The 26,709-nt window shown below is 53.2% G+C and overlaps 1 protein-coding gene across 1 annotated transcript in view; it reads left to right on the plus strand.

The window, feature by feature from the left end:
- The first annotated feature begins 8,680 nt into the window (after positions 1 to 8,680).
- Positions 8,681 to 26,709, plus strand: part of FAM78B (family with sequence similarity 78 member B) — an 81,472-nt gene continuing 63,443 nt past the window's right edge. Inside the window, 3 exon segments of the mRNA XM_030302797.1 lie at positions 8,681 to 8,776; positions 8,778 to 8,877; positions 8,880 to 8,943. Of these exon segments, the coding sequence (XP_030158657.1) occupies positions 8,681 to 8,776; positions 8,778 to 8,877; positions 8,880 to 8,943 (260 nt within the window).

Consider the following 26,709-nt stretch of genomic DNA (forward strand, 5'->3'; position numbering starts at 1 on the left):
TTGCTCAGCACATGAGTGAATGCATAAATGAATGAATGAAACAATAAGTGAATGAATGAATGGCTTCAGACAGGCCAGTAAACAGTGACCAGAGTGTTTCAGAAAGATAATTCTCAGTGTAATGTAAAAGAAGGGATTGAGACCAGGAAGCCAGCTAGAAGAAGTTGCAATGGTCTCGATCAATCGTTGCCAAGTAGGCTTGCTTGTTTACTTGTTTATAAATGACTTACATGAGCACCAAATACTGATACATTCTTTAATACAACATACACAAAAAATAGAGGTTTTAACAGGAAAAGCAGAAAACAGAATGCTATTATTTCTTTCTCTGCTCCAGTGGAGATGAGTTTGGGAGACCAGTGCTCTAGACGATGCAGACTGGATGGTGGTGGTGGAGACAGACGAAGGGCAGCAGTGAACTTGCGGACAAGCGGTGGCTCTGTCCTCCACACCGCGCGAGAGCCAGAGAGCAGCCAGCCCTGGTGCGAAAGAGCACCTGTGCATACACACTGGCGTTGAAAACGTCGCCCCTGCACCCTAAATCGCAACCCCACTCTCTCACCCACGCAGAGGAATCGCAATGAAACACACCTCATCCAAGATGAGCGGGTGCCTCGGCAGGATAACCCGGTGGTGAGGTAAGAAGGGAGAAGAAGGAAAGGCGTCTAGAAGAAAGGTGACTGAGGCCAAAGCAAATCCAGAGGTGACTGCCTTTGCTGAGAGTGTTCACTGACCTGGTCTACCTGCCAAGTGGCAATCCCGCCTGAGGCCTCAAGCTGTGTAACCAGTTTACAGCCCATCGCCTCCAGTTGTAAAACCAAAACAGAACATGGAGAGGCTATAGCCAGGAGACCCGTCCACACTGATGATCGTCTTGCCTGGAAGTTCCTACAGGCAGGGACTGTGTTTTATCCATCTGCCCCGGTTGACTCTGGCATCCTCTATAACGGGGGTGATGCTCACTGCCATTTGCTGAACACCTACCATGCCCTGGGCATGGCATTAAGGAGATTTACATTTTTTAATTTTTAAAAATGTTTATTTATTTATATTCAGAGAGAGAGAGGGGGGCAGACAGAGAGGGATACCAAGAATCCCAAGCAGGGTCCGGACCGTCTGTGCAGATCCCGATACAGGGTTCGAACTCACGAACTGTGAGATCGTGAGCTGAGCCGAAACCAAGAGTCAGATGCTTCACCAACCGAGCCACCCAAGCACCCCAGGAGATTTACATTTAATTAACGTTCACAGCAGCCCTATGAAGTAGACATTGTCTTCTGCTTATTCTCATTTGATAGACACAGAAAATGAAGCTAAGGGACATTGAAAGTATACACCTAGTTCTCGTCCAAACTGAGGTTAGAACCCAGGTATGTCTGACTCGACTGCATTAGCTTTTCACTGTACCTCTCCTGGCCTCATGTAGACCCTGGGAGCTGCACACCCTGGTCCCAGATTCCCTTTCTGACTTCCTCAACGCCCATAACCACATCCCCATGTGCTATGTCCTGCCACGCTAGACTTTGCTCTGCCCCCTACACACCATCCTCTCTATCATGCTCATGCTTCGTGAACTTGGATGCCAGTGCAGCTAGTCCTCAGACCACAGTTCAAGTAACGAGAACTTAGAAACTCACCACGGGTGCGGTGTCTCAGGCCTACCCAGATCTACTGAATCAGAATCTGCATTTCATCAAGATCCTGAGGTGGTCTGTATGCATAATTTGAGAGGCACTGGTCTCAACCTGAAATGCCCTTATCTCTTCCTCCTCACCAGGCTACCTATTACTCAGCATCACTTGAGCATTTACAATGTACCAGGCACTGTGCTTACAACTGAGGACACCAAGTCGAATTAAATGTGAGACACAAACTCAAGATGATGAAAATGTATTCATGGAATAAGATGGAGTATCTCATACGCCTCACTGTCTCCAAGCAGCATCGTAATACCAAGAAAAGGCTCGATGATATTTCTGGAAGAAAGTAAAGGCAGAAAGGGAAGGGAGAAAAAGGGAAGGAGGGTGAAATGAGAGAAAGAAGGATTTCACTAAAGCTATACTTTCTAAAATGGCAACTCAAACAAGATGGTTCCATCAGTGACTTCCCTACTTGAATACATGGATATCCTGTCGAGAGCCCCCACCCACCAAAGTCTCTTCCTCTTTTCATGTGATTCACTTAGAAAAATGGTATTATCATTCTAAGTGATTAGCCTAAAAATCTTACATTTATCCTTGACTCTTCCTTCTCCTTTGCTCTTTCTATGAAACCATTATAAAATCTTGTTATTCTACTCTTCATGTGTCACTTACTCAGTGTCCAGTGTATGTTGTGAGTAGGAGTTAAGGAGTGAAAAAGGATCATTTCTGACTGAAGTGCTCACAGTTGTTATGAGTCAGAGGGGTCACAGTGCATGGGCAGACGAGATCTGAGTGTTGCCCAGCCACTTACCAATGTGACCTTGAGCTAGTCCCTCATTCTCTTTGTACCACCATTGGCAAAGGAGGTAAGAGTATCACCTCACAGACTCATGTAAGGAACCATTACACATACATGTTGCCATCATTATCATTGTCATGGGGGGGGGGCGGATTTGGACTGAGCTTAAACAAAAACAGAGAAGTGGAGAGGGTGGAGGCCTGTGGAGGGAATGGTGAGTTGTCCGCTCAGGCCAAGGCCCAGGGTCTGTTGGAAGCAGAGGGAAAGACGGCTAGAAAGGCTGCCTGAGGTGCCCTCCTGGAGCACTTCAACACCAACCGGTGAGATTTGTGGTGAATCTGATGGTAACAAGAAGACGCTGAAAGTTTCTATGATAGGGAGAGTCATGAGGGTTGTTTTTCAAGTTTATTTTATTTTTAAGATTATTTATTTATTTTGAGAGAGCAAGAAAGCACCAGTGAGGGAGGGCCGGAGAGACAGTAGGGGGCGAGAAGCCCAGTGTGGAGTCCAATGCGGGTTCAAACCCATGAACCACCGATCATGACCTGAGCCAAAGCGGGGCACTCAACTGACTGAGCCACCCAGGCTCCCCAGAATTTGTTCCCCCTTGGTGTGTGAATAAGGAGTGGCAAAGACAGAGGAACCTTCAGGCAGAGATGGGGTAGTCAGGAGGAGACACTGGCTTGCAGGGAGAAAGGTGTCAATTCGCTGAGATGAAGAAGATGGCAGTACTTCTGAATGGAAACATCTAGTGGTCAGATGGATGTGCTGGCCTTGAATTGAGGAAATGCTGAGGCTGGAGGCACCAACTTGGGAGACATCCATGGAAAATAATACAACCAGTAGCATGGGTAAATGCCCTGAGGGAGTTCAGCTAGGGTGAGGAGAGACACTTGGGGGTGGCAGGGTGGTGGGGAAGCGAGAGGAGTCAGAGAAGCTGGGAGGGCAATCATGATTGCAGAATTGTGGGATTAAAAGAAGGGGAGAGAGTTAAACCCTACAGGCAAGAATTGGGAAAAGGACTCTGCACGTGACAGAGACAGGCATGAGTGCCCTTCAACAGGACAGCTGGGGAACTAGAGCATCCTTCTTCACAGTCTTTGTAGCCCAAGGTAATGTGAGGCTGGTAGGAAAGGCTTGATAGCTACCGGCCACGTGAAGCAGTTGCCAAATCTTGGGGCCGAATGCCTTCTGCAAAGAGTCTATGGCCACAGTCCACTTCATGCTGAGCCTAGCGTGGCCTGGAAGAGAAATCGATTACTCTGACTTGAACTGGTGGCAGGAGGTTGCTCACAGCCAAAGAGCAGAGTCGTCTCTTTAACCCTGAACTCTTAGGGCTTGAGGATTCATTTGCCCTCTTGCCTGTCTTCAGGGCATCGAAGCTAGGTAGAAATCCACGTCCATTTTTACCAGCTCCAGAGGCAACTCCTCGACAATATGTGGTAGTCTGTTCTACAGTTTCTGAAAACCCTTGCCAAGGTCAAATAGAAAATAGGCCCTTGTAACCCAGAGTTTCTAAAAAGCACACTTGACCACCAATAGGAAAAAAGAAAGTCAGAGATCGCCCTGCCTCTTGAAAGCCTGAGCGTGGGGTCAGCAGAGGCTGAGGGAATGGACTGCAAAGGAGGTGCAGAGGCCAGCATCCTGGGGAGTGTGCTCTGGGGCTTGAACTTGGCGAACTGAGGGTCTCTGTCATGCACGAGACCATCAAAAGCAGGACGTACAAAGGAGCATTTGTGCTGTGCCCCGAGAATAAACTCGAATGAGGTTATTCACAAGGAATGGTTGTCATCAAGGTCTCGTCATTGAAGTTCTTCCCTTTCCTGGTGCCTAGAATGGAATGGATACCCCTGGAGATGGTGTACTGCTCAGAGACAAAGGGCATCACTGAACACCAAGGAGGCACATTGGGAGGAATGAGTGGGATGGCAAAGAAGGACCGTACAGAAAGAATTAGGGTCAAAATTTATGCTTGCTGGAGGTAGGGAGACAAAGCTCATAGTTAGGTTATGGGAAACAATGTTTTAACATCCTAAAAAGATAATTTAAAACATTCTAACATTTACTGAGCAGCTCCTGGGCGGCAGGCACAAGGCTGGGCCACCGGGCATGATGGTACATTCTCTAGAGGGGTGAAGACCTTATTGAAGGAGATCGGTGCGAGTGATTCACCTTCCGGAACAGCGCGGAGGTGCTAAGAAAGGCAGGGAGCTGATGCTAAAGGGGCGGGGACACTCACTGTGCCAAGGGAGAAAGAGGAACTTGGAAGAACAGCACAGAGACATTATGGTGCTTCTGAGGATTTGCCCTCGTGCTACATGGAGTGGTTGGTTGGCATTTGAAGACTGAATATTTGTGGATGAAAATATTCTCCGCTGAGTGATCCGAAAGGTCCCTGTCATGAGGCAATTGTTGGGCCACAAACTTGAATGGCCTGGTACAAGGCCAGAGAGGACTTGCCAGCCACTTAGCTTGTGAATGGACCACGCCCAACACCTGGCATTCATGTCCTGGCACAACTTAGCCCTTCTCTTCTCCTTGACATCTGTGTAGTAATTCTATTGTGACTTTTTTTTTTTTCCTTTGCAGAGCCAGGGAAATATGGAGTTAATATATGGAGTTAATAAGGTACAGAGCTAATGAAGTAAGGAGTTTATTTTAATGGCAAAATTTATTTAAGTCGCTTTAGAAATTACCTTGGTCCCATATTTATAGAACCATTAAGAGTCTAAAAGGATCCCTTACATTTTCACACTTTGCTGCTTTTGTAGTGGAAATGATAAGTCATGGTGACATTCATGATTTTGGAGACTCATGAAGGTCATGGATGAACTCTTTGAGAATGTCAGGGGTTCAGGTCTGTGAATAATGAGTTGTATTTTACTGGCACTCTGCTGGATATCACGAGGCCTCATTTGTAGTTTGGAAAGAAGGTATACTCTCCTTTACATGCCTTCCCTAGACTTTGGAGAAGGGTACCACTGCTCTGCCCTGTTTATGAAGGTTTAGCTTGTGCTACCAGAAGATGATATTATCCACAAAATTGCAGCCTGACAAGTAACTCAAGCCAACAAAGATTAACTAAATTCCCTCCAATCGAGTGCTTTTTCTCTTGGTCTATTTCCTGGAACCTAATAACCATGGAAACTCAAACTCTGGCCCCTTCCCCAAAATACCCTCCAAGTACCTCAAACTTAGCATGACGATATACAACCTCAATCTGCTTTCAATTCTGTCGTCTTGTTCTGACTATTAGGATCTAATGTATTTATTGCTGAAGCCAGGAAATTCGGAGTTGGCCAGACTCTCTCTCCAACATCTAATCAGTTACCAAGTAAATCGATTTTACCTCTTAAATGACTCTCAAATGCAGCCAGGCCTCTTCTGGCCCCATGGCACGGCCCTAGCTCAGGGCCAAATCATCTGTCATCACAATACCCTGACACCCTGCCTCTAAACTGTCCTTGCCCTATCCTCCAAAAGGATAGAGTAATTTTCTCAAAATGCAAATTTGCACTCAATGGCTTCCACTTAAGATCAAGATAGGGTCCTGTCAATAAGCAGTTCCTGGCCAGTGACTCAGATGCCCATGGTCTGCACATAACCCTGAAAAAACGCTTTGACTGGGAGCTGTTTATCTCCCTGAACATGCTGTGTTCTTTCATACCTCAACGCATTTTGGATTTGCCCAGTCTTGCCCTACGCTGCCTGAAAACTCCCCTCTCGGAGAGCTCTATCACTATCTTCAGGATCCGATTCAAATGCCACTACTCCAAGAGAGCCTCCTGTACATCCCTCAGTGGCCATCCTATCTGGGCTCCCCCCCGGCACAGGACACACGCCGCTATTAAAAGCGCGTGTCACAGTTCACACTGACAACTTGCTAGCGGGTTTATCTTCGGTGATCCGTGGGCTCCCGCTCATCTTTGAATCCTACACTTAGCACAATGCTTGGCTCCTGCCAGGAAGTCCGTCAGTGGTTCCTGAATGAAAGGACCAGTGATTGAGATCTGTAGCTACGTGGGAAAAATGACAGAAGCACGTCACCAAAGGGCAAAAAAAACCGCTCTTTTGGTAACCATAAAGTGAATCAAGGCGCCAGAAAAGTTAAAACAAGGATGAAGAATGCTTTTGGATCTCAACTGACTTTTACTCATCACATCTGTCCTAGCTAATAAGACCATCATCCCAGGTGAGTGTTTCACACTTGGGCACCGGATCCTGCCAATGTTCAATGGTCACAGAAGAACTACGTAAAGGGAAGCTATTGGCTTTTAAATGTAAAAAAAAAGATGCCCCGTAAGAGCAACAGCATTTGCTAAATATTGTTTTCCTTTTGGCACACGAGACCACAATGTCAGATGCACGACTTGGGTCCGACTGCACACGTGTCCAATATCCGTGGTGGGCGGTTTCCACAGGACAATTAGGGTGAGGCTGTTCTTTGTTTACACCTTCATTCATTCACAGACACTGTCAGTCAGCCCGTTCGTGCTGGGCTCCGGAGAAGCAAAGACAAGAACGGGCCCCTGAGATTCCAGGCTTTCCATCAGGTAGATGGCTTAGTACACACCGGTGTCCCGGACTTGTATCATTAAGCAGTTACTATTTAATCCAGCCTGGGTTCCAAAAACCGTTCCCAAGTTCCCCTCGTACTTAGCAGGTCACAGGTTACCTTGGGTAACCTCGGGAAGGCCGCTAAGCACTCTAATCCAGCTAGATGGTCGTGCTAGGCACAACCTGTCTCTAGGATGCAGCTACATTCAAAACGCGGTGTTTAGTTTAGGGTAAGTCCACCACTGCTCTAATTCCCCAGTGTGTGGGATTTTGTTGAAAGAGCATTTTCTAAGAAGGAAAAGATTGGACGAAGGCAGGCGATGAGTAAAAAGCTCAGCTCGCGCTACAACCGAAAACTCCTGGCATTTCGGTGACGTGGTGTTGGGGCACGGAAGGTTCTCTGGGCGCCCTCCCTACACAGGGTGGTGGAAAAGAAAAGCTTCCAGAGCAAACCCAGTCGGGCAAAAGCCGTAGTAAATCCACCGTCTTTCGAGCCACTCCGGGAGGCCTCCTCAAGGTAGGGTCCTCGGGGAGCTCCAGCCCAACTCCGATCTAACAGACCGCGTTACAAATACCCCACCAGCCCGGGATACAGCTGCTCCCCTGCCCCTCGGCTGCCCCACACACCGTCACCGCCGGCTTCCCACCAGGCCTCGGGAGCGCGGCGCCCTCCTCGGCCCCACCCGGGCCCGGCCCGAACCCGACCCCCAGCCCCCCACGCCCACCCGCGCGCCACCATCCCGCCGCCCGCCCCGCGCCGGCCCACGTTGCAGGGCCCCACCCCGGCTCCCGCGGCCCTTTAAAACACCCCCCACCCTACCCATCATCGCCGCCCCCCCCCCCCGCCACCCGTACGGCAAGCCGGAGAGGGACAAAACTCATGGGCGTACAGCCAGTCTCCTCCGCGGATCACGTCCCGGGCCGCCCCGCGCGAGGCGCCCTCCACCCGCGGTCGCAGCCCCCTGGCGCCCCTCAGCCCCCAGCGGCCGGGCAGGGGAGTGCGGGGCGGGGCCGGCGGCCGCGCGGGTCTCCGCTGCTGCTGCCGCCGCCGCCGCCGCAGCCGCCGCCGCCGCCGCCGCCGCCTCCGCCTTCCTCTCGGCCGCCCGCTCAGCCCGCCGCTGGTGCGCTGCACGCGGGGGCAGCCGCGGTGCAGAGGTTCATGCAGCGGCGGCGGCGGCGGCGGCTGCTGCTGCTGCTGCTGCTCCGCGCGGAGGCAGACAGACCGGGCGCTGCCGCCGCCGCCGCCGCCGCCGCCGCCGCGCCGCTCCGCCCTCCCCGGCTCCATGCCGCCGCCCGCCGCCTCCTCCTCCTCCTCTCCGGCGAGGGGCGGGGGGCTCCGGCCCCGGGTGGGCACCGCTCCGCGCAGCGCCGCTCCCCCCCCTGCCCTCGGCGGGGGCGCCCGCCGCCTCCTAGGAGCGCACGCTCCGCGCGCCCTGCCGGAGAGAGGGGGCGGGCGTGGGCGGGGGCCGGCGGGCGGGCGTCGGGGCGGCGGGGACCCCGCGCGGCGGCCGGGGAGGGGCTTCCCCGGAGGATGCCCGGCCGGCTCCCCGCTCCCAGGCGCGAGCTGAGCCGGACCGGGAGCGGGCGGCGCGTCGCCATGCCGGCGTGACGGGCTCCCCCGGCTGCCCGCGCGGGCCCCCGCGCTGCCCCACGCCGCGCCGCGCCGGCGCCGGGCGGCAGGATGGGCTGTATCCAAAGCATCACCTGCAAGGCGCGGATCCGGCGCGAGAACATCGTGGTGTACGATGTGTGCGCCACCATCGACCAGTGCCCCACGCGGCATCGAGGAGACCTCGCCCATCGTCCTGCGCTACAAGACCCCCTACTTCAAAGCCTCGGCCCGCGTGGTCATGCCCCCCATCCCCCGCCACGAGACCTGGTGGTGGGCTGGATCCAGGCGTGCAACCAGATGGAGTTCTTCAACACCTACAGCGACCTTGGCATGTAAGCGACCGGCGGCGCGGGGCCGGAGCCGGGTCCCTGGCCCCGTCTCTCCTCCCCACCCCGACCCTCCCGCTCAGCTCCTTCTTAGCGCTTCTCCCCATCCTCTTCTAAACCTTCCTCCCCGCCTCCTCTTCCACCTTCCCTCCTCCCTGCGCTTTTGTTTCAGTGACAGGGCGGGTGTAGGGAGGCTCCTCGCGAAGGCATTTTCTGTGGTTTGCTTCTGACTCTCCGTGAACGCGAGGAGGACGGTGCGGGGCGGCGAGAACACGACGAGGAGGTTCGAGAGACGGGCGTCGGGTGGCTGGCGAGTGCCCTGGGAGTTTCGGGGCGCCGTCTGGGCTTGGTGGGCGCTTCCCGGGAAGAGTTTGGGGGGACCTGTGGAGAGAGGAGCGGAGTGGAGTGCCGGGGGCGCACGGGCTGTGCCGCGCGTCCTTTGGAAAAGCCCGAGCGGGCGTGGAGGAGAAGGTCCCGGGCGTCCGAGCGGGACTCGCTGGTTCTGCCCTTGGTTCCCTCGACCGTTGGGTTTGAAACCTTGTGCCCCAGGCCGGGGAGCCTGCCGGCGTTAACATTCGGAGCCGCAGACCCGGCCGAGCCGCCTCTCCGGCTCGGCGCCCTCTGGACGAGGTGTGCGGCGGTGATGAGGCACCTTGTGCGAGCAGCCTTGGGCTGGCGTGGCGCGGTGTTTTCTTGTGCTCCTGCGAAGCGCAGGTCCCTTGGCTGTCCAGGGTCCTTACTTACTCCACTCACAAACTGCGGCGCGGGAAGGGATTCCCCGGCGCCCACCGGCGAATCCTGCCGGCGAGCTGGGAGCTCTCCAACTTCCTTCAGCAGCGCCGCTTGTGCGCGCGGGGCTGGGCGGCTGCGGGGAGACCCAGCGCCGCGGCGACGCCGCGGCCGCGGCCAGGAGCCCACAGCCTGCCCCAGCAGCGCAGGCTGCGGGCCCTCGCGTCCAAGACTTTTTAGTTACTCGGTTTTCTCAACCTCCCTGCCAGCTCCCTTGCAGGAGCAGAGTCTGAGCAGTGGGCGGCTGCAGCGGCTAACGGTTTGGGGGCCTGCCTTCTACCTGTGTTGCGGTGTTGGTCCAGAGCACCCTACCTGCAGGCTGTAGAGAAACCCTTTCCTGGAAATTCGGCCTCGTGCCATTTATCACCCGAAGACTCTAGAACTTCCAAGGTTCATCTCCTGAATGTTGATATGGGGCGAGCGTGTTTCTGTTTCGAAAGGTCAAACTATCCTTTCAGTGGCAGTTGGCAGGCTTTTTCTTGCATTCCGAGAGCACGTAAATTAACACTAGTCGTGGGTGCTAAAAGAAATTTTGACAGGTCGTTTTGTTCCCCTCACCTTTGCCTCAAAGGGTTTGAACTTTTCCCTTTAAGCACGGGATCTCATTGCTGGAGAGAGCTCATTCCTAGTGATGATGAGTGAGAGCCTAGTTTCTTCCTGTAATGCCTCTGCTCAGTGTGTGTTCTTATCTTTCTGGAAGACAGCTGGATGCAAGAAATGGAGGTGGGGGCCATATTATTTTAGGTGGATCATGCCGTTTAAAACCAGACACACCCTCAAAAGGATGATTATATCTGAACACACGGGTCTCTTAAAGTGGCTTTTGTAGAAACTGTTTCCAGCAAAGTCAGACGGAGCAAGCCCCAGACCAAGCAGAGGCTTTCCCTTTTGTCTCCCTGGCCCGGCTCTGATGGCAGTGTGCTCCTTGGCGGGGGTCGGGGCAGGGGGCAGTCATTGCAGTCTGGGGCCTCTGTAGAGGAGGCTGGGAGGGACTGAACAGAAACAGCCTCACTTTTCCCCAGACCGCACAGCCAGACCTCTCTGTTGCTCATATCTCTCGTGAATCAGTATATCAAAAGCCAACAAACAAATAATTTCTTTCCATAAAAGAAAATATATTCTGCCTCAGGAAGAGCCAAGTTGAGCTATAAACAGACATAGTAGTTGAACTTCCTTGGATCAGTGGGAGGGTGTGCCCACCACGGAACCACTGTGATGGAGATGAGCTGGGTTGGGTCTGAGGGACACATATTCCCCGACCTTACCTGACCGAATTCTTGCCTTTGGGGCTTGGGGAAAAGTTTTGCTTTTAAACTGCCACCATCAGTATTTTAAGATTCTTGGTGGTCATCTTGCTGCAGGGGAGCAGGAGTGTCCCCAAGAAATCATGAAGCCTGTTATTGTAGATCTGTGCCCAGAGTCTACCTGTCTTCGTGGTCGCAGCAATTGCGACCTTTGGAGCCCAGATTTGATTGAACCGATCTCCACAAAATGTTTATGACCTGAAAACTTAGCCAGTGCAAACTTTTAATGGGACCTCATGTTGCATGAATGTCATCACAGCCTATTAGTTATCTGCTTTAGCCAGTGTCTTGAGTTGGGGGCGGGTGGGGGGGGGAGTGGAGAACACCGCAGGCTGAATTTCACCCTGTGCAATGCTGTTGTTCCACGAAGCATGATATGATCAGAGGGTTTAGCTTAGAAGCTGCCTTTTCGACATTATAAAAGGAACTGCCAGAGGAAATCCACAATTGAAAATGGCAAGAAACTTCTAGTGACAGGCTTAAAAAGCAAACATGGGCTTTTGTGGTTTAGGGTTTCAACATTTCCAGGAAGGAGTCGGTTTCTGAAGGAGCATTTGAAATCGTTGATGATACTGATGGCCAGAGCATCGTTTGAACTTGAACTCATGTAACTTGGAATGTCCTCCCACGACCACATAGAACCCAGGCTGGGGAATACTTATGTCCCCTATTTATGTCTCCTGGGCCCTGGTGAATGCTGCCGATGCAGCCCTGGGGAGACAGCTGCAAGCCTTCCTCTTTTGGGGATGAAAGGCCTCTGGCTTTTCTCAGTCGTCCCATCAGTAAACAAATATTTACCAAGCGCCTCCCAGGTAAGGGCACCAGCAAAGAAAGCAAAGGACCAGCAGGCAACTTCACTGTTCCTCAGGAGGAAGGAGTGTTCCCCAGGGTGTCGGAGAAATGCTGGAGACGGGGTTGGGAAGGCAGGCAGCGTGTTCTGGAGGCAGAAGGACTGGAGCTGGATGTGAGGAATGGATCAGGTTCTCCTAGATGGGAGGGGGGGCTAATTCTTTTTTTTTTTAATTTTTTTTTCAAACGTTTATTTATTTTTGGGACAGAGAGAGACAGAGCATGAACGGGGGAGGGGCAGAGAGAGAGGGAGACACAGAATCGGAAACAGGCTCCAGGCTCCGAGCCGTCAGCCCAGAGCCCGACGCGGGGCTCGAACTCCCGGACCTCGAGATCGTGACCTGGCTGAAGTCGGAGGCTTAACCGACTGCGCCACCCAGGCGCCCCATGGGGGGGGGGGCTAATTCTTAAGGGGGGCGAACAGCAAATACATGGAGTCAGGAAAAAAGAAGTTGTTCTAAGGGGGCATAAGTAGGCTGGGGGAAGGGGAGCTGTCAGGTAGGAGAGCAGTGGGAGACGAGGTCCGAAAGCAGGCTGGGGTCTGTCCGGGAAGGCCTAGAACAGTGTGACCCGGAAGAGAAGGTTGAGGTCAGGTCACTGGAGCCAAGACAGAGTGTTGGGAGGCTCTTCCCACCTCCTTCAGACCATGTGGGAGCTTTTCAAGAGGGACACAAAAATCTTTGTGATGGAACAGCTTTGAATGCTAGAGCGCGACTCCCAAGAGGTTTCCTGAGTGAGGTTTGAACGAAGAATGGGGTTCATGTGTCAAGGACGGACGAGGTGAAGCCGGAGTGCGGGGCGAGAGCCAGCAGCAGCCCTCCCCACTCTCTCGGAGCCCCATGGGAGGCATCTTCCGAGCTGTAAGGGAGCTCTGGTCAGCCCGGGTGAAACTTTTTTAGGAGATTGTAGCTCACTCCTGCCTGTCTCTCTACTCTACTCTTCCTTCAGAGACAACGTTAATGAGATTCTGACTCCACTAACCCACCTTGGTCGTCTGTTCATTTCGACCCAAGCTGGTTTCTATCCATCGCAGAATCGTTCTTGCTCAGTTTGTGACGTCCGTGTGACCAATCCAGGAGACATCGTTGAGAGACACTTGCTTTTTCAGCAATGACAGCTTCCTCCATCTTGAATCACCCGCATCTTTTAGCTTTATGCCGTTTGTCTAGCTGTTTCTCTGTCTTACCTCGAAGTACCGTTCATCAGGACGTTACTCATCTGATCCTCTCCCTGGTAATTTTATCCATCCCAACGGCAGCCTCTGTGTGATATGCAGTCACCTGTGGTACAGGTGTGTGTGTCTATGTAGTTTCCACTCGGCTGTCTCAAAGACATCTCAAATTGAATGGCTCCAAACTGGACCTCTTTTTTTTTTTAATGTTTATTTCTTTTGAGAGAGGGAGACAGAGACTCTCAAGCAGGCTCCACACGCAGCACAGAGCCCAACGTGGGTCTCGATCCCACGATGGCGAGATCACGACCTGAGCCGGTATCTAGAGTTGGGCGCTCAACCAGCTGAGCCACCCAGGCACCCCCAAACCAGAACTCTTGATTGCCACTATAGCTCCCTCCTCCCCAAATCTGCACCTCCACAGTCTTTCCCCCATCATGGTAAAGACCAGCCCCTGAGCTGCTCAGGCTGAAACATCCGTGTGTCCCCCTAGATACCCTCCCACGTGTCCGGTCCATCATCAAACCCTGCTGGCCCCATCTCCGAGATAGCTCTGTAATCCGGCCACCTATCTGCATCCACGCATACCCTCATAGGACAGGTCACTGTCAACTATCATCGGCTCCAACAGAGGATTTCTAGACAAACTTGCCACCTCCATTCTTGCCCCCACCCCCCACCTCCAGTCTCTTCCCCACCCAGGAGCCAAGTGATACTTTTGAAACGTAAATGTTACCGCTTTCCTGCTTAAACTTTTTTACTGATAAATTCATTGCAGTCGGAATACAGTTTGAATTTGTATCCAAATTCAAGGGACAGCCTCTTCCCTGGTCGCTGAATGTCTGTCCTCAAGCCGCGTTGGCCTGTTTCCATTTCTTTCAAAAAACCCAGCTTCACCCCAATTCAGAACTTTGCCTGTGCCGCTCTGTGTCTGACGTCCTCTGCTTGCTCACCCTTCTCTAGAAGATTCCTACTTCTCAGTCACGTCTAAGCTGGTACCTCCTCAGAAGCCACTCTGATTTCACAGTTTAAATTCAGGTTCTTCTGGTCTCTTTGAGACACTATTCTTTTACTTGTTACAGTTAGCGAGAATGTAATTGTATACTTATCTAACACCTGACCCTTCTACTGCCCCATGAAAGCAGATACTGTATCCATTCTCTTCCGGTGAAGAGTGCATAGCTCCTAGCAGATACTCCGTAAACATTTGAAAAAAATAAATGAGCCATTTTTTTCTGACCTCGGTGAGGCTATGTCACCTTCAACAAATCCTGTCTCTCTTCAAAGTCAGCTGTTCATAGTAAACCCAAGGCTAACCCTACCAAGCTCTTGAACTCTAGACATACGCGCCGTCACTTAGCACGGACACGGTTTAATGCCATTTTGCTTTTGTGTCATTTCGTCCTGCCTTTGCCCCAGCAGATCCACCGCGTCTCGGAGCAGGGCTTCTGTCTGTCGCTTCCTCTGTCTCTGTGCAGTAATCTGTGCACCACGAGTCACGCTCAGCAAACGCGGAAGCCTCGCTTTCCTGTCACCTGTGATAAAGTGGCATCCAGGGCCTGCCCGAGGAGAGGTAACATAGAGACCTTGTCATAGCATGTCACCTGCATCGCTGACTCGTGGCCCGACTCTCAGGACCTGGGTACTTTAGCATTTAGCGTCATTTCCCCCAAAGCTAGCACGCCCCTTCTTGTTCACAGCTGTGTGCTGCCTGCGTGTGCAGTATGGCTTGGCGGGTGGCTCTCACTGGTCGTAGAGGTGCCTCCTTTGGGCATCTGATAAGTCCCCAGGCCATTGCACCAACAACCGTCCCCCATTCCTGTTTCATCACTGGATGGGGGTGGGGGGGGCGTGATCTGGAAGTAGCTGGAGCTGCTCCCCACCGGAAATGTTGGGGACTCCCCGTCTAGAGCATCAGATGGGAAACAGGATGCACTTCCCTTCTTAGAGTCCTGAGTGCCCTTGGAGGGGGCGGTGGCCTAACCCTTTGCCTCTAATCTTCCCCATCTGGGAGAAAGGGAGCTGCAGCAGATTAGCAGGCTTTATCAGGAAGCACTAAGCTCACTGGAGATAAAGCACAACCCCCGGGCTGGAGGGAGTGGGAGGAACCAGAGGAGACTTCAGGAAGAGGGTTCGAAGGGGAGTTAAAAACGTGGCTGGTGGAACCCAGGATGCTAAAATACAACCGGGCACTGGGTGGACGGGACGGCAGGGTGTCAGTGACCTTGCACGGGGCAGCAGAGGCAGATGCTGTCTTTGGGGCCCGGTCTGCAGACGCTTCATGTTCCAGGTTAAGAGAGAAGGGGTGTCTGGGTGGCTCAGTCGGTGAAGCACCCGTCTCTTGGTTTCAGCTCAGGTCACGATCTCACAGTTCGTGAGTTCGAGCCCCACGTTGGGGTCCTCTCTACCCCTCCCGCACTCACTCACTCTCTCTCTCTCTCAAAATAAATAAGTAAACTTTAAAAAAGAGAGAGAGAAAGAAAGAGAGAAGGCTGGCCGCTGCTGCGGCCTAGGGCCTCGCTTCTCCCTCAGCGCTCCTTGAGGAGAGGCGCAGTGTTGCCAAAGGCCCCAAGTAGGTGATTCTGTAGCTCCCTTCTTGTTCAGCCGCTTGGGTCCCAGATAACAGAGGGCTGCCCTTTCTGATGTGTTCACGCTGAACAGGCCGCAGGAAGTGGCCGCGATTCATAAATGGCTATCATGAAAAAAGAAATGATGTCAAGTTCGCCGTAACAGAGCATTCTGGTGAGCACTCCCAGAGAGGCAGGGCCCGTGGAGGGCCGGGGTCCCTGGCAGGGGTCGGGGCCCGCACGGCAACCACAGAGAAGTGCCCACACCGACAGTCCTGCACAGGCTGCCCGTCTTTCTCGCCGGCCCTCCCCTGTCACTGAGGCGCCCTGGAGGTTTTGCCGAGGGTTGTAGACGGAGGGGCCGGTGTGTTGAGGTGGGAGAACCATTCCCATCAGGGAAAGCCTCCTGAGTCTGGGAGATGCTGCTACCGAAGGGCCACGGGGGGGAGGGCCACGAGAGGAGGGCCACGAAGGCAGGGGACAAGATGACACGGAAGGTCTCTGCGCCGAGTGCTTTCCACACACGGCCTCCGGGAATCTCAGCAGCCAGGGGGGTGCTTCTGCGGCCGGAAGGGTCAGTAGCGGGCCCAGGGCCTCAGGGGCAAGCGGCCCTGCCAGGAGGCCTGGCTGGGGCTGCCATCAGCCCATCACTGTGTCTGGTCCACAGCCTTAACTCCTAGGAAGGAGGCGCTCTGAACTCGCTCTGTGGAATATTGCTGTCCCCTGACGGTTCGCTGGTCCTTTCCGAAGCGGACCTAGTTGTAGGGTCTGCTCAGATCTGTCTTATTTCCTTACTCCTCGGGAAACGGAGAAAGTTGCCCTGAGGTCACGGATGTGGGCGTCTCAGAGCTCCCGCTGAGGGCAGACGTTAGCAGGATCTTTGGGGCAAGGGGTGCAGAGAAGGCAGGGAACCAGCTCTGTCCTCGCCCAGAATCTCGTTCCCTGGGAACAAGGGGACGCCTCCTTGCCTCACAGGGACCCCACGCCGGCCAGTCTGGGCTGCAGGTTTTAGGCCCATGCCTCCTCCAGGAGCTTCCTTGAGGGTCCCGTGTCAGCCCTCATGGGCAGCATGACAGTCACCCAGACCCCTCAGTTAGCTGGACTTCAGAGTCTGTTTGTCCCTCAGACTCTCCAGACAGTTGCTGTCTGGATGGACGATCAAGAACAGAAGGCAGATCACTTGTGGTGGTGGAAGGACCCTGGGCTTGCGCGTCGGCTCAGCGGACATACTCCTGGCACTGTCACTCCTTTCCCAGCCCATGCTGTTCCAGCTCAGGAAGGAGCTGCGGACTTTCCAGCCCCGGGTGGGCAGATGAGGACCAATACCTGAAGTGATTTGCACCCAGATGACGGCTGATGTGTCCGCTGTCGTTCATGTACTTGGTTCTTTCCATACAGACAGATCCTGTCTCTATACAAAGGAGACTTCACACAGGCACCCTGACAATGATCACAGACACGTTGAGGACAACCGTTATTCCCATTTTAGATGAGTAAGCAGAGGCCCGAAGAAAGAGACTACGAAGTGTGCTCAAGGTCACCCTGGCAGGCACTGGTTGGGTCAGGACTGGTGCCCAGGCCTCCCAACTCCTGCCCTAGAGCTTTTGTGTGCCAAGTGCACAATCAGCCAGCCCTGGACAGGAGCCGGGGACAAGAGAGGTCATCCTGAGAGCCGTGCACACTGAGCACCCCTGGGTCAGTCAGCATTTGTGGCCTGTGAAGACCAGAGAGGGGCAGAGAGGAACATCGAAATGCATTCAGCAAAAGCAGAGAGAAATTTTCGGGCTGTCAGATTAAACTGGAATAAATAAGACCTTGGCGTCTGATGGCACCCCAGCGGGGTCTCTGCGACAGGCCTGCCTCAGAAAGCCTCTGGCTGGCCTCCTCTCTTGGGGCCTGACCTTTCCCAGCTGGCTTTGGGCCCGCATCAGGCCCGGGCACTCCGAGGCTGTCAGAGGTCTGGCTAATGGGAAGCGATAAACCGGTCAGCATCCTCGCTCAGCAGGCCCTGCGGCATCTTGAAGAGGCAGGCGGGCTGAGGAGATCGGGGCTTCTGGGCATGAGGGGTGGCCTCGACAGGCTTTGGCAAATTGGAAACGGCCAGAAACGGGCCAGTGAGATGTTGCTTTGCTCTAGAAATGAGAGTAGGGGGCCGGGGTCAGGGGCTGGGGTATGTGGGGACTGAAAGGCATGAAGGGGACTTAGATGGGCTGGTTTTGGGGGAGCAGGGTGCCACCCTCTTGTCCTCCTACTGAGAGCCCCCCGCTGAGCCTCCAACCCCAGGGGGTGGCCCCCACCTACGGCTGACTCAATCCAAGACCAAATTTTTCTTTTTTTCCAGTGACTCAAATAATGGAGAATCTGTTTCAAACCTTCCTGAATAAGCTTCCCCATTTTTAAGAAAGATAAGAAATTTGTGGGGCGCCTAGGTGGCTCAGTCGGTTAAGCATCCAACCTTGGCTCAGGTCACGACCTCGTGGTTCGTGGGTTCGAGACCCGCGTCGGGCTCTGTGCTGACAGCTCGGAGCCGGGAGCCTGCTTCGGATTCTGTGTCTCCTCCTCTCTCTGCCCCTCCCCTGCTCACGCTCTGCCTCTAAATAAATAAACGGACAAACATTAAAAATAAATTTGTGCCATAAAACTAAACCCACACTCCCAAGATTTCTTTGTGGCCTTTGATGCTGGGGAGGCTGTCTTATGCTGGGCCACACGTGCACTTCAAGGAAGGGGTGGGTATTGGCCTATTCTGTTGTCTGTCTGCCCTTGAGGCCATAAGCAGCTTACTCAATGATAGTCAGCCATTTGTTGAACATGCGTCTGGTGCTAAATGCCTCATGTGCCCATCTGCGAAGCAGGGCCGTTCCTTTCCCCATAGTAGAGATGAAGAAACTGAGGCCCGAAGGGGTTGAGTAACTTGCCTGGCATTGCCCAGCTAATCAGAGACAGAGCCAGGATTGGAAGCCAGATTTCCAGAGACTCTGTGATGTTACAAGCCTCATTAAGGGTTGAGTGAATGAATGAACAAACGAGGAAATACAGGGTGTTCAGGAGATGGCCTGAGTGCTTGCTTTTGTCCTTACTGAGCAGACCGGGGGAACAAAGGGTTTAATCAAATTGGAAATCACCGGCCTCCTCGCCTCCCAGCTGGTTTGCTCAGCTGGTCGTGACATGACGTTAATGAGACCGGGGTCTTGGGGTCGGACCCAGGGGACCCTCTTGGCACCCGAGTCAGTGTTCTTTACCCTTTCCGGCTACCAGTCACAGCAGAGTCTAAAGAGAAACACCCAGAAAAAGGCAGGTAGTGGGTCAGCAGAATCATCTGTGAGTCACGGAGTGTTAGGGCAGCATGGGAGCTCATCTTGCCCACCTGCTCATCTTACAGACAGGGACACCAAAGCCTAGAGAGGGGCTGTGACACAGCCAGTGAGTGGCACCGCCAGGCCTCAGACTCCCCGTCCTTCCGACTCCCCGCAGCCCTAGTCTGTAAAGTAGTAATTGGGTCACCACGTCTGATTTTTTCATCCCTGCCCCCACCACCCTGCACGCCGTTTGCTGAAGGTCCAGGTTTCTGGACAGAGATGGCCACCCGCCCAAGAGAGGAAGCCACACAGAGGACAGGAAGAACCCGGCCCTCGGCAGCACAGAGGGGAGCTCGGATCAGCCCAAGGGATGTCTACACAGCTGCCAGGAACAGAGAGACCAGCCTATTCCCAGTGTCCACAGACAGTGATTAGCAAGCAAGAAAGGAGAGGGTCTCCCCAGAGAGGCGCATCACAGATGGCAGGAAATGGGAGGGTTTGGCAGCCCACGGGGGGGGGGGGGGATGTAGGGAGAAATTGGGATTCTGCCTGGGTGCCCAGCAGCCCAGAATCCCTCTCCCCCACCAAGTACTCCCCTCCCACCCAGGTGCTGATGCTGTACGTGGGCCCCCTGGCTCGCTGCCCACACACTGGCAGGGTGGCTTCAGGGCCCCTGGCAGCTCCAGAAGAGACAAGATTCAAGTGCTGTCAAAGATGACAGATTGTGAGGGGCCGGGGGCCCTCCCCTGATAGCAGGGCTCAGCTGGGAGGCCCCTGTGGAGCAGAACAGATGGGGAGAGTCTGAGAGGGATATCCTAGCAGCCTGGAGAGCAGTTGTGGCTTTTAGTTGGGTTTCTCTCCATTTTTTTTGGGGGGGGGAGGGGGTCTTATTTTTTGTTAACTTGAGGCACTTTAGCAGGGGGCATGATCGAAGTGGGCTGTCTGCTCAGTGTAAAGAAGGGGGGGGGGGGACGGGAACAGAAACGATCCGGTCAGGGCCAACACACCGTTTGCCCGTTGTGGGATTTAAGGAGGGTCTAGAGGAAGGACTGCAGAGGGGTCCGTGTGTGCCTCTCAGCAGCCTGTCACTTCTGCCCGTCTGGTGACTCCAAAACTGTGTCTTTGTACCACTCCAGGCTGCCCGTCAGTCGTGATGACTAGAAAGTCAGAGCAATGTCACGTGGTCTGTCCCCCTCTTACACGGTCCTGTTCCAGCCTGGGCCTCCCTCTCAAAACTTGGCACTAGAACCTACCTCTGGACCTCCCTGGAGGAGGACGCCCCTTCAGATCTCCTGGCCTAGTTGGGCCCCTCGGCAGTGTCCCCTTGGCCCGCGGGGCCTTTTCAAGTCCCTGTCCATCACGTGCAGCATCTCTTGAGTCCGTGTCGACATTTCCCTGCCTGGTTTCTGGCCCTCTGCTTTATCTCGGGTCAGTCTCTCTTACTCTGCCAAGCTGCTGGGCCTTAGCTAGATGCCTGCCCCAGCCCCGTGTCCTCCTGGGTCCTCCCTGTCGGGCTCCCTCTTTCCATCTGAGGTGGGAGGGAGAAATGCAGAGGGGGTCCTGGCCGGAGGAGCAATGCTGTCCTTTGCCCCAAAAGCCCGTGAGCCACCCTGCCCTCCTCATACCCTCTAAACCTGCACTGGGCTACCATCGTCTCGTGGTGGGGGCGGGGAGGGTTTCAAAAGCCATGGAAAGAGCTTTATTTTTTTTTAAGTTTATTTATTTAGTTAGAGAGAGAGAGAGAGCACAGGAGGGACAGAGACAGAGAATAATGCCATGCAGATCCTGCTCTGTCAGTGCAGAGCCTGATGTGAGGATTGAACTCATGAACCGTGAGATCATGACCCGAGCCATAATCAAGAATTGGACGCTTAACCGACTGAGCCACCCAGGTGCCCCCATGGAAAGTTCTTTATAAGGAAAATCGTTTGGGACTGAAAGGGGCAACCAAACTAGAGTTCTGGAAGACTGGCAAGGCAGCTGAAACTCAGACAAGACCAGAGGACTGGGGACATCCCCAGAGTGGGTGGGGCTGGGAGGGGGCCGGTCCACTCACAGAAGTCTGTACCAGAGGGATAGGGTATGAAAGAAGTTTGAGAACATGGTTCACTGCCCTTGTCCTCTTGGTGGCCATCAGAAAGGCCTGGGTGTCAAGAGCAGACCCTAAGATGTGGGAAAGAGGACAGTTGATGAGGTGTGGATGGGGCCCAGGGAAGCCACATTCAGCCTGGTTCCTGCCCAGCAAGGCCAGACAAACTCTTGACCTTCTGTCCTGCCCTGCCTGCTGGGTGTGAACTTGGGAGACCCGGGCAGGGCTGGTGCTGATCTCACTCCCACCCCAAAGCCAAGAACAGCTACCCTTGGTCTTCTTTGCTGAAAAGCCCCTAGGGTAACAGTCTCTGGTCAGGTAGCTGAGCTGAGTGGCCCCAACTAAGGGGTGCCAGAGACAGAAGGGAGGGTTGGGGCCGGGAACCCTGAGGTGGCCCCTCTGTGGCCAAGGTGGCGTCCTCCTGCTCCGGCCACTGTCTCCTCTTCTCTCAGGTGTCTCTGAGAGAGGTCACCTTTTCCGAGCCCGAGTCCCACAGGGAATCTCACCACCTGGGTGTACCTGTGGGGTCCCTTAATCACTATTGAAAAGACTTTTCAGAGGTGGAATTATTGCATAATTAGACAAAAGGTTGGACCTGAAGGTTGCCTGAAAGGGGTCACTGTGCAGATTTGGAGCTAAAAGGGCCCCTTTCTCCTGCAGGAACTCCCAGGCCCTTGGCGTAGCATGGAAGGGGGGAGAGGTGGCTCTGTCTACCTGGTAAGGTTTTCACGGAAACTTTATCTGTCAGCCTTTAACCTCCAGATCTGTGCATACTTTTCCATTAAGCAGCCAATTCTCTTTTAGCCACATGGCTGAAGGGTGGCGTGCATCCAGGACTTGAAGTCAGGGCACCTGGGCGCAGCAGCCCCCGCTGGGCGTTGTTTGTGAACACTCGGAGCTTCAGATGGTTTTTTCTCTACTCACATGGTGCCACGGTTTCTGCGGCTTGTGTCAGTGACGAAAGACTCAGGATGGAGGAGTCCTAGGCCAGGTACCCCCACAACTGGACGAACAGCCACCACTGAGCCAAGAAGAGTAGAGATGCTTCTGGGTCAGCAGATAGGTGTGTTTAGCTTTGCTCCAGGGGAGAAATCCATCCTTACTTGAATGCCAAGAGTGGTTTTTCTAAGATTTACCCTCAGCATCTGGTGCTTCTTGAAATGTCTGGGCAATCAGAATTAGGATCTAGAGTTTCACTGTCGTATTTATGACTTGCCACAAAAAAGGAAAAACATTTTGGAATGGGTTTTCATGCTATTCCAAAAGAGCAAAGACGTTGAAAAAAAATGTTCCATTAGAAACCTCTCTTGTTAGGGGCGCCTGGGTGGCGCAGTCGGTTAAGCGTCCGACTTCAGCCAGGTCACGATCTCGCGGTCCGGGAGTTCGAGCCCCGCGTCGGGCTCTGGGCTGATGGCTCAGAGCCTGGAGCCTGTTTCTGATTCTGTGTCTCCCTCTCTCTCTGCCCCTCCCCCCGTTCATGCTCTGTCTCTCTCTGTCTCAAAAATAAATAAACGTTAAAAAAAAAAAAAAAAAAAAAAAAAGAAACCTCTCTGGTTAAATGGAAGTGGAGTAGCTAGAGAGACAGAAGCGGGTAGATGGTGAGACTGCCTTCACGGGGACGGGTCAAGGGCTAAGTATATCCAGAGTCCAAGAACACAGACTATTTACAGGCTAGCATCAAACTCTTGAGCTGTTATGGCTCTCCCTCCAATCATTTCCAGTCTCCAGGATTCAGTTTCTTCTGTGATGCCTCCCCTGTCAGTCAACATTTTGATCCGTGCATGCATGACCCAGGACGGAGCTGGGATGGAGCTCCCTGGCCTGTAGCTCCTTGGTGACAATCAACGTCCGTACAAGCTCAGAACGTTGGTTCTGGGTCCCTCCATCCAACTCCTGGTTAGTCACTATTTATGTCCATACGGCCCAACTTGTTACTTGTGTTGTGCAAACGTTCTGTGTTCTTGCCAAGCTTTATCTGCTTGATCTATTAGTTAGTGAGAAGGTCTGTTGAAATTTCTCTCCATGCCGGGGTGCTCATCACTCTTCCTGCAGGGTTCTCGAGTTTGCCTTATACATTTTGGGGCGGAGCCTGCTTGCTTCTTTGGTTTCGCTTCCTCTTCATTTTGACCTCTGGGGAACGTGTTTTTGCAAGCTCAACTGTGGTTCCCATAAGAGATTTGTAACGGAGGGTCTTCCAAGATATTTATTTCACTACATTATGATTTCCTTACTAGGTTCTTCTGTTCCTTAACTGTAAAGCAAAAGTAAGGCAAGGAGTAAGCTTTTTGCGGCTACCTTTTCTGGTTGGAAGGAACACCTTTCAGAGCAAGCTGCTTGTCCAGGCGAGGCCCTTTGGTAAAAAGAACTGAGGTTTCTCAGCAGCCCACCATTGGGGGTGGAGAGAGGAGCCAAGGCACTGGGAGGGTCTTGGATCGGGGGGGGGGGCGTCTGGGAAGTCCCCTGCCATGCACTGGACACAGCCGACTGAGGCGTGCTGTTGTCTCGGTGACTCCATTTCTCTGCATTGTTGTCAGTGCTCTCTGGTCAACCACTATGGCATTTGTCCCCATCCGTGCGCACCTCAGGGCCCCAGCTCTTCCTGGACAAGCCAGGATGTTCTGGAGAGGAGAGCTGCACTCCTAGGAAGCCTCGAGGCCCTGCCTGAGCACAGCCACCCTCCGTGTCTCTCTGTAGCATCAGAGACTCAGAAGGAGTTGGCTCCAGATTTCCCCGCTCCTCTTCCCTGGGCTGACCCCTGAGGCTCATTTTGCGCTGGCATTTGGCTTTTGGCAGGTGGTGAGCTGGTTTGCCTCCTTCTCTTCCAGATGGTTCCGAGAAGGACCGACAGGAGGAGGAAGGGGGCGGGGAGGCAAAGCTGTCCGCTGTTTGTCAGGCAGAACCAGGGACCCCAGAGAGGGCACACACACACACACACACACACACACACACACACACACACACGCCCGGCATTGCCCTGGCACTCCTCGGGCTGACTCTCTCCACATGTGGGGATGGAGGTGGGGACGCACTGCGTCGAGCTACCCTGGGGTGTGCAGATCTCAAGGTAGTCGGAGTCACGCAAAACTCGAACCTGGTGACAAAAGGCGAGGCTGGAGCTTCCGCATTTACAAAAGCGCCGTTCTGTAGTTACTTCTGCTGAGGCTCCGATTCATTCTTCGAGGTGGTGGTGTTGCCCACATGACGCCGGAGAAAACCAAGGCTCGGGAAGCTTAAGCGATTTGGCAGGTTTACACGGTTAGGAAGTGGCCACGCTTGCCATCTGATTCCAGATTGATTGCTCCCTTTAGGTAGCTGATGCCAGAAAAGAGGGACGCAATGGAACTTTAGACGCCGAAAAGACCACGGAGCCCCCCAACCCGACGGTTTTGCTTTGCAGGTTAAGCAACGACACAGATGTGAAAGGAGGTGAAGGGAACTGTCCAAGGTCATACCAACAGCTAAGCGGCAGACCCACTGAGATCCCCCCAGGATTGAGTTTATTTTAAAATATGTCTGGGTTTTTTATAACAATTCAGTGAGTTTAATTTTTTTATACAAGCTTATCACTTCTCTGAGAAACACACTATGTAACGCAGTAACGGTCTGCAGGAATGACCTCGCCTGGACAGGCGCTTTATCGGGGGCACAGGGTCTCTGCTGTCAGCTGGCCTTCCTGGCTCTGAGGGGCAGAATGACTTATCTCCTCCCTCACATCCATGTAGTGCCCGTCAGAGATCTGGGTTCTACTTCACTCAGGTGACTGTCAGGTAAATCCCTTCCTAACCCACGTAGTCAACAGTGATTCACTGATTCATCACCCGATAGGCACAGGACGATCATGAGATACAAGATGTTTTACAAAAATGTACCTCATTAATATTGGTTTAAATTCCTATTGTCTACGGCCGCCTGGGTGGTTCACTAGGTTGAGCATCCGACTCCTGATTTTGGCTTGGGTCACAGGACCATGGTTCATGAGATCAAGCCTGGCATTGGGCTCTCTGCTGACAGCACAACACAGAGCCTGCTTGTGATTCTCTCTCTCTCTCTCTCTCTCTCTGCGCCTTCCCCACTTGTGTGTGCTCCCTCTCTCTCTCTCAAATAAATAAACTTTAGAAAAAGTCTTTTTAAATAAATAAATAGGGGCCCCTGGGTGGCTCAGTCAGTTAAGCGTCTCACTTCAGCTCAGGTCATGGTCTCACAGTTGGTGGGTTCGAGCCCCATGCCGGGCTCTGTGCTGACAGCTCAGAGCCTGGAGCCTGCTTCCGGTTCTGTATCTCCCTCTCTCTCTGCCCCTCCCCCACTTGCACTCTGTCTCTCTCTGTCTCTTGAAAATAAATAAATATTTTTTAAAAATTTTAAATAAATAAGTAAATAAATAAATTCATATTCTCTCTATTGCATACATAAGGAAACTGAGGCCCTTCAGAGATCATGTGATTTGCCCAACCTTGCAGTGCTAGAACCAGAATCGAAGAGCAGGTTCAAAGGACTCCTGGGCTCTGCTCCTGACCACCGAGATCAGTGCAGCATTTCTCATACTGTTGCTTCACCTACAAGAGAAAAGTTAACCTTAACAATTCCAAGCAGGGCTGGAGAAGGCTGGGAACAGCAAGTAATGTGAACACCCATTGACAGGACTATTGCACACACTCTTACAAGCTGTAAGTACAGGAGAGGTATTTCAGGATTCTTCTGAGGGCCAACACAACACTCTTTAAAAAAAAAAAAAAGATACAAAGGTTTGTGCTCTTTGTGTTACCAGCTCTTTAGACCCCTCACGGCTTTACTTGCATTCAGGTGAGGTCTCCACGTGGCGGAATTGGGTGGAGCTAGAGATTCCTTGTCGTGGTGTCTTTGTTGGAGACGGAGTATTAGATTCCCAGGAGATTAGATTAGTGCACCACTGTGGAGAAGGGCATGGGGTTCAGAGCCACCCACCTCCTGGAACTCACTGTCCTCGACTCCTCTTTGGCTGAAGGCCACATAGCATGAAAAAGCATGGACTTGGAGCCTCCAGATGGAGGCTGTGTACATAGGTCCATACGTAGCTGTTACTAGCTGTGTGACTTCAGACATCTCGGGTACCTCTCTGTACCTCTGCTTCCCCACCCATAAAATGCGGTGCCTCCTGCAGAACGTTGTTCGGAAGATTTCATGAGTTGACGTTTGTGAAGTGCCTACGGCAGTGCCTGATGTATCGCAGGTGCTCTGTGGTTCTGTTAATTTTTTTTTTTTTAATGAGCGAACAAATAACTGAATGGACAAGGCTTTATGGAATACCTGGGACATGCCAGGAACTAGGATCGGAAATCTTTCATACCGTGCAGAAACACTGGGTAAAAGCCCTTCCTCCAGCTAAATCAGCCAGCCGGTATTAAGCACTTGGGTGCTCGGTACTGTGCGGGGTCCACCGTGAACTTTGTAGGGAGGCCCACCCAGAGGCGGCAGAACCTGATAGGCCAGTAGAGACCGCCTAAAGACCGCTGTCAGTTGCGTTTTCTCCAGGCAGAATTATACCTGTTCCCTAAAGTGTCCTTACGGGTTCAGACCTGCTCGTCCTTGGGGCCCTATTCCCAGAGAAGGTCTAGCACGAGCCGGCAGCAGCCATGAAGGACTTCCATCCGGGCGTTGTCATCCCGGCATCGTGCCTGCTTTGAGCCTCCAGAACCACAGCGTTCCAGCAAAAGAGGGCGGCTGTTAC

This window comes from Lynx canadensis, chromosome F1 (genome assembly GCF_007474595.2).
Source record: "Lynx canadensis isolate LIC74 chromosome F1, mLynCan4.pri.v2, whole genome shotgun sequence".
Classification (NCBI taxonomy): domain Eukaryota; kingdom Metazoa; phylum Chordata; class Mammalia; order Carnivora; family Felidae; genus Lynx; species Lynx canadensis.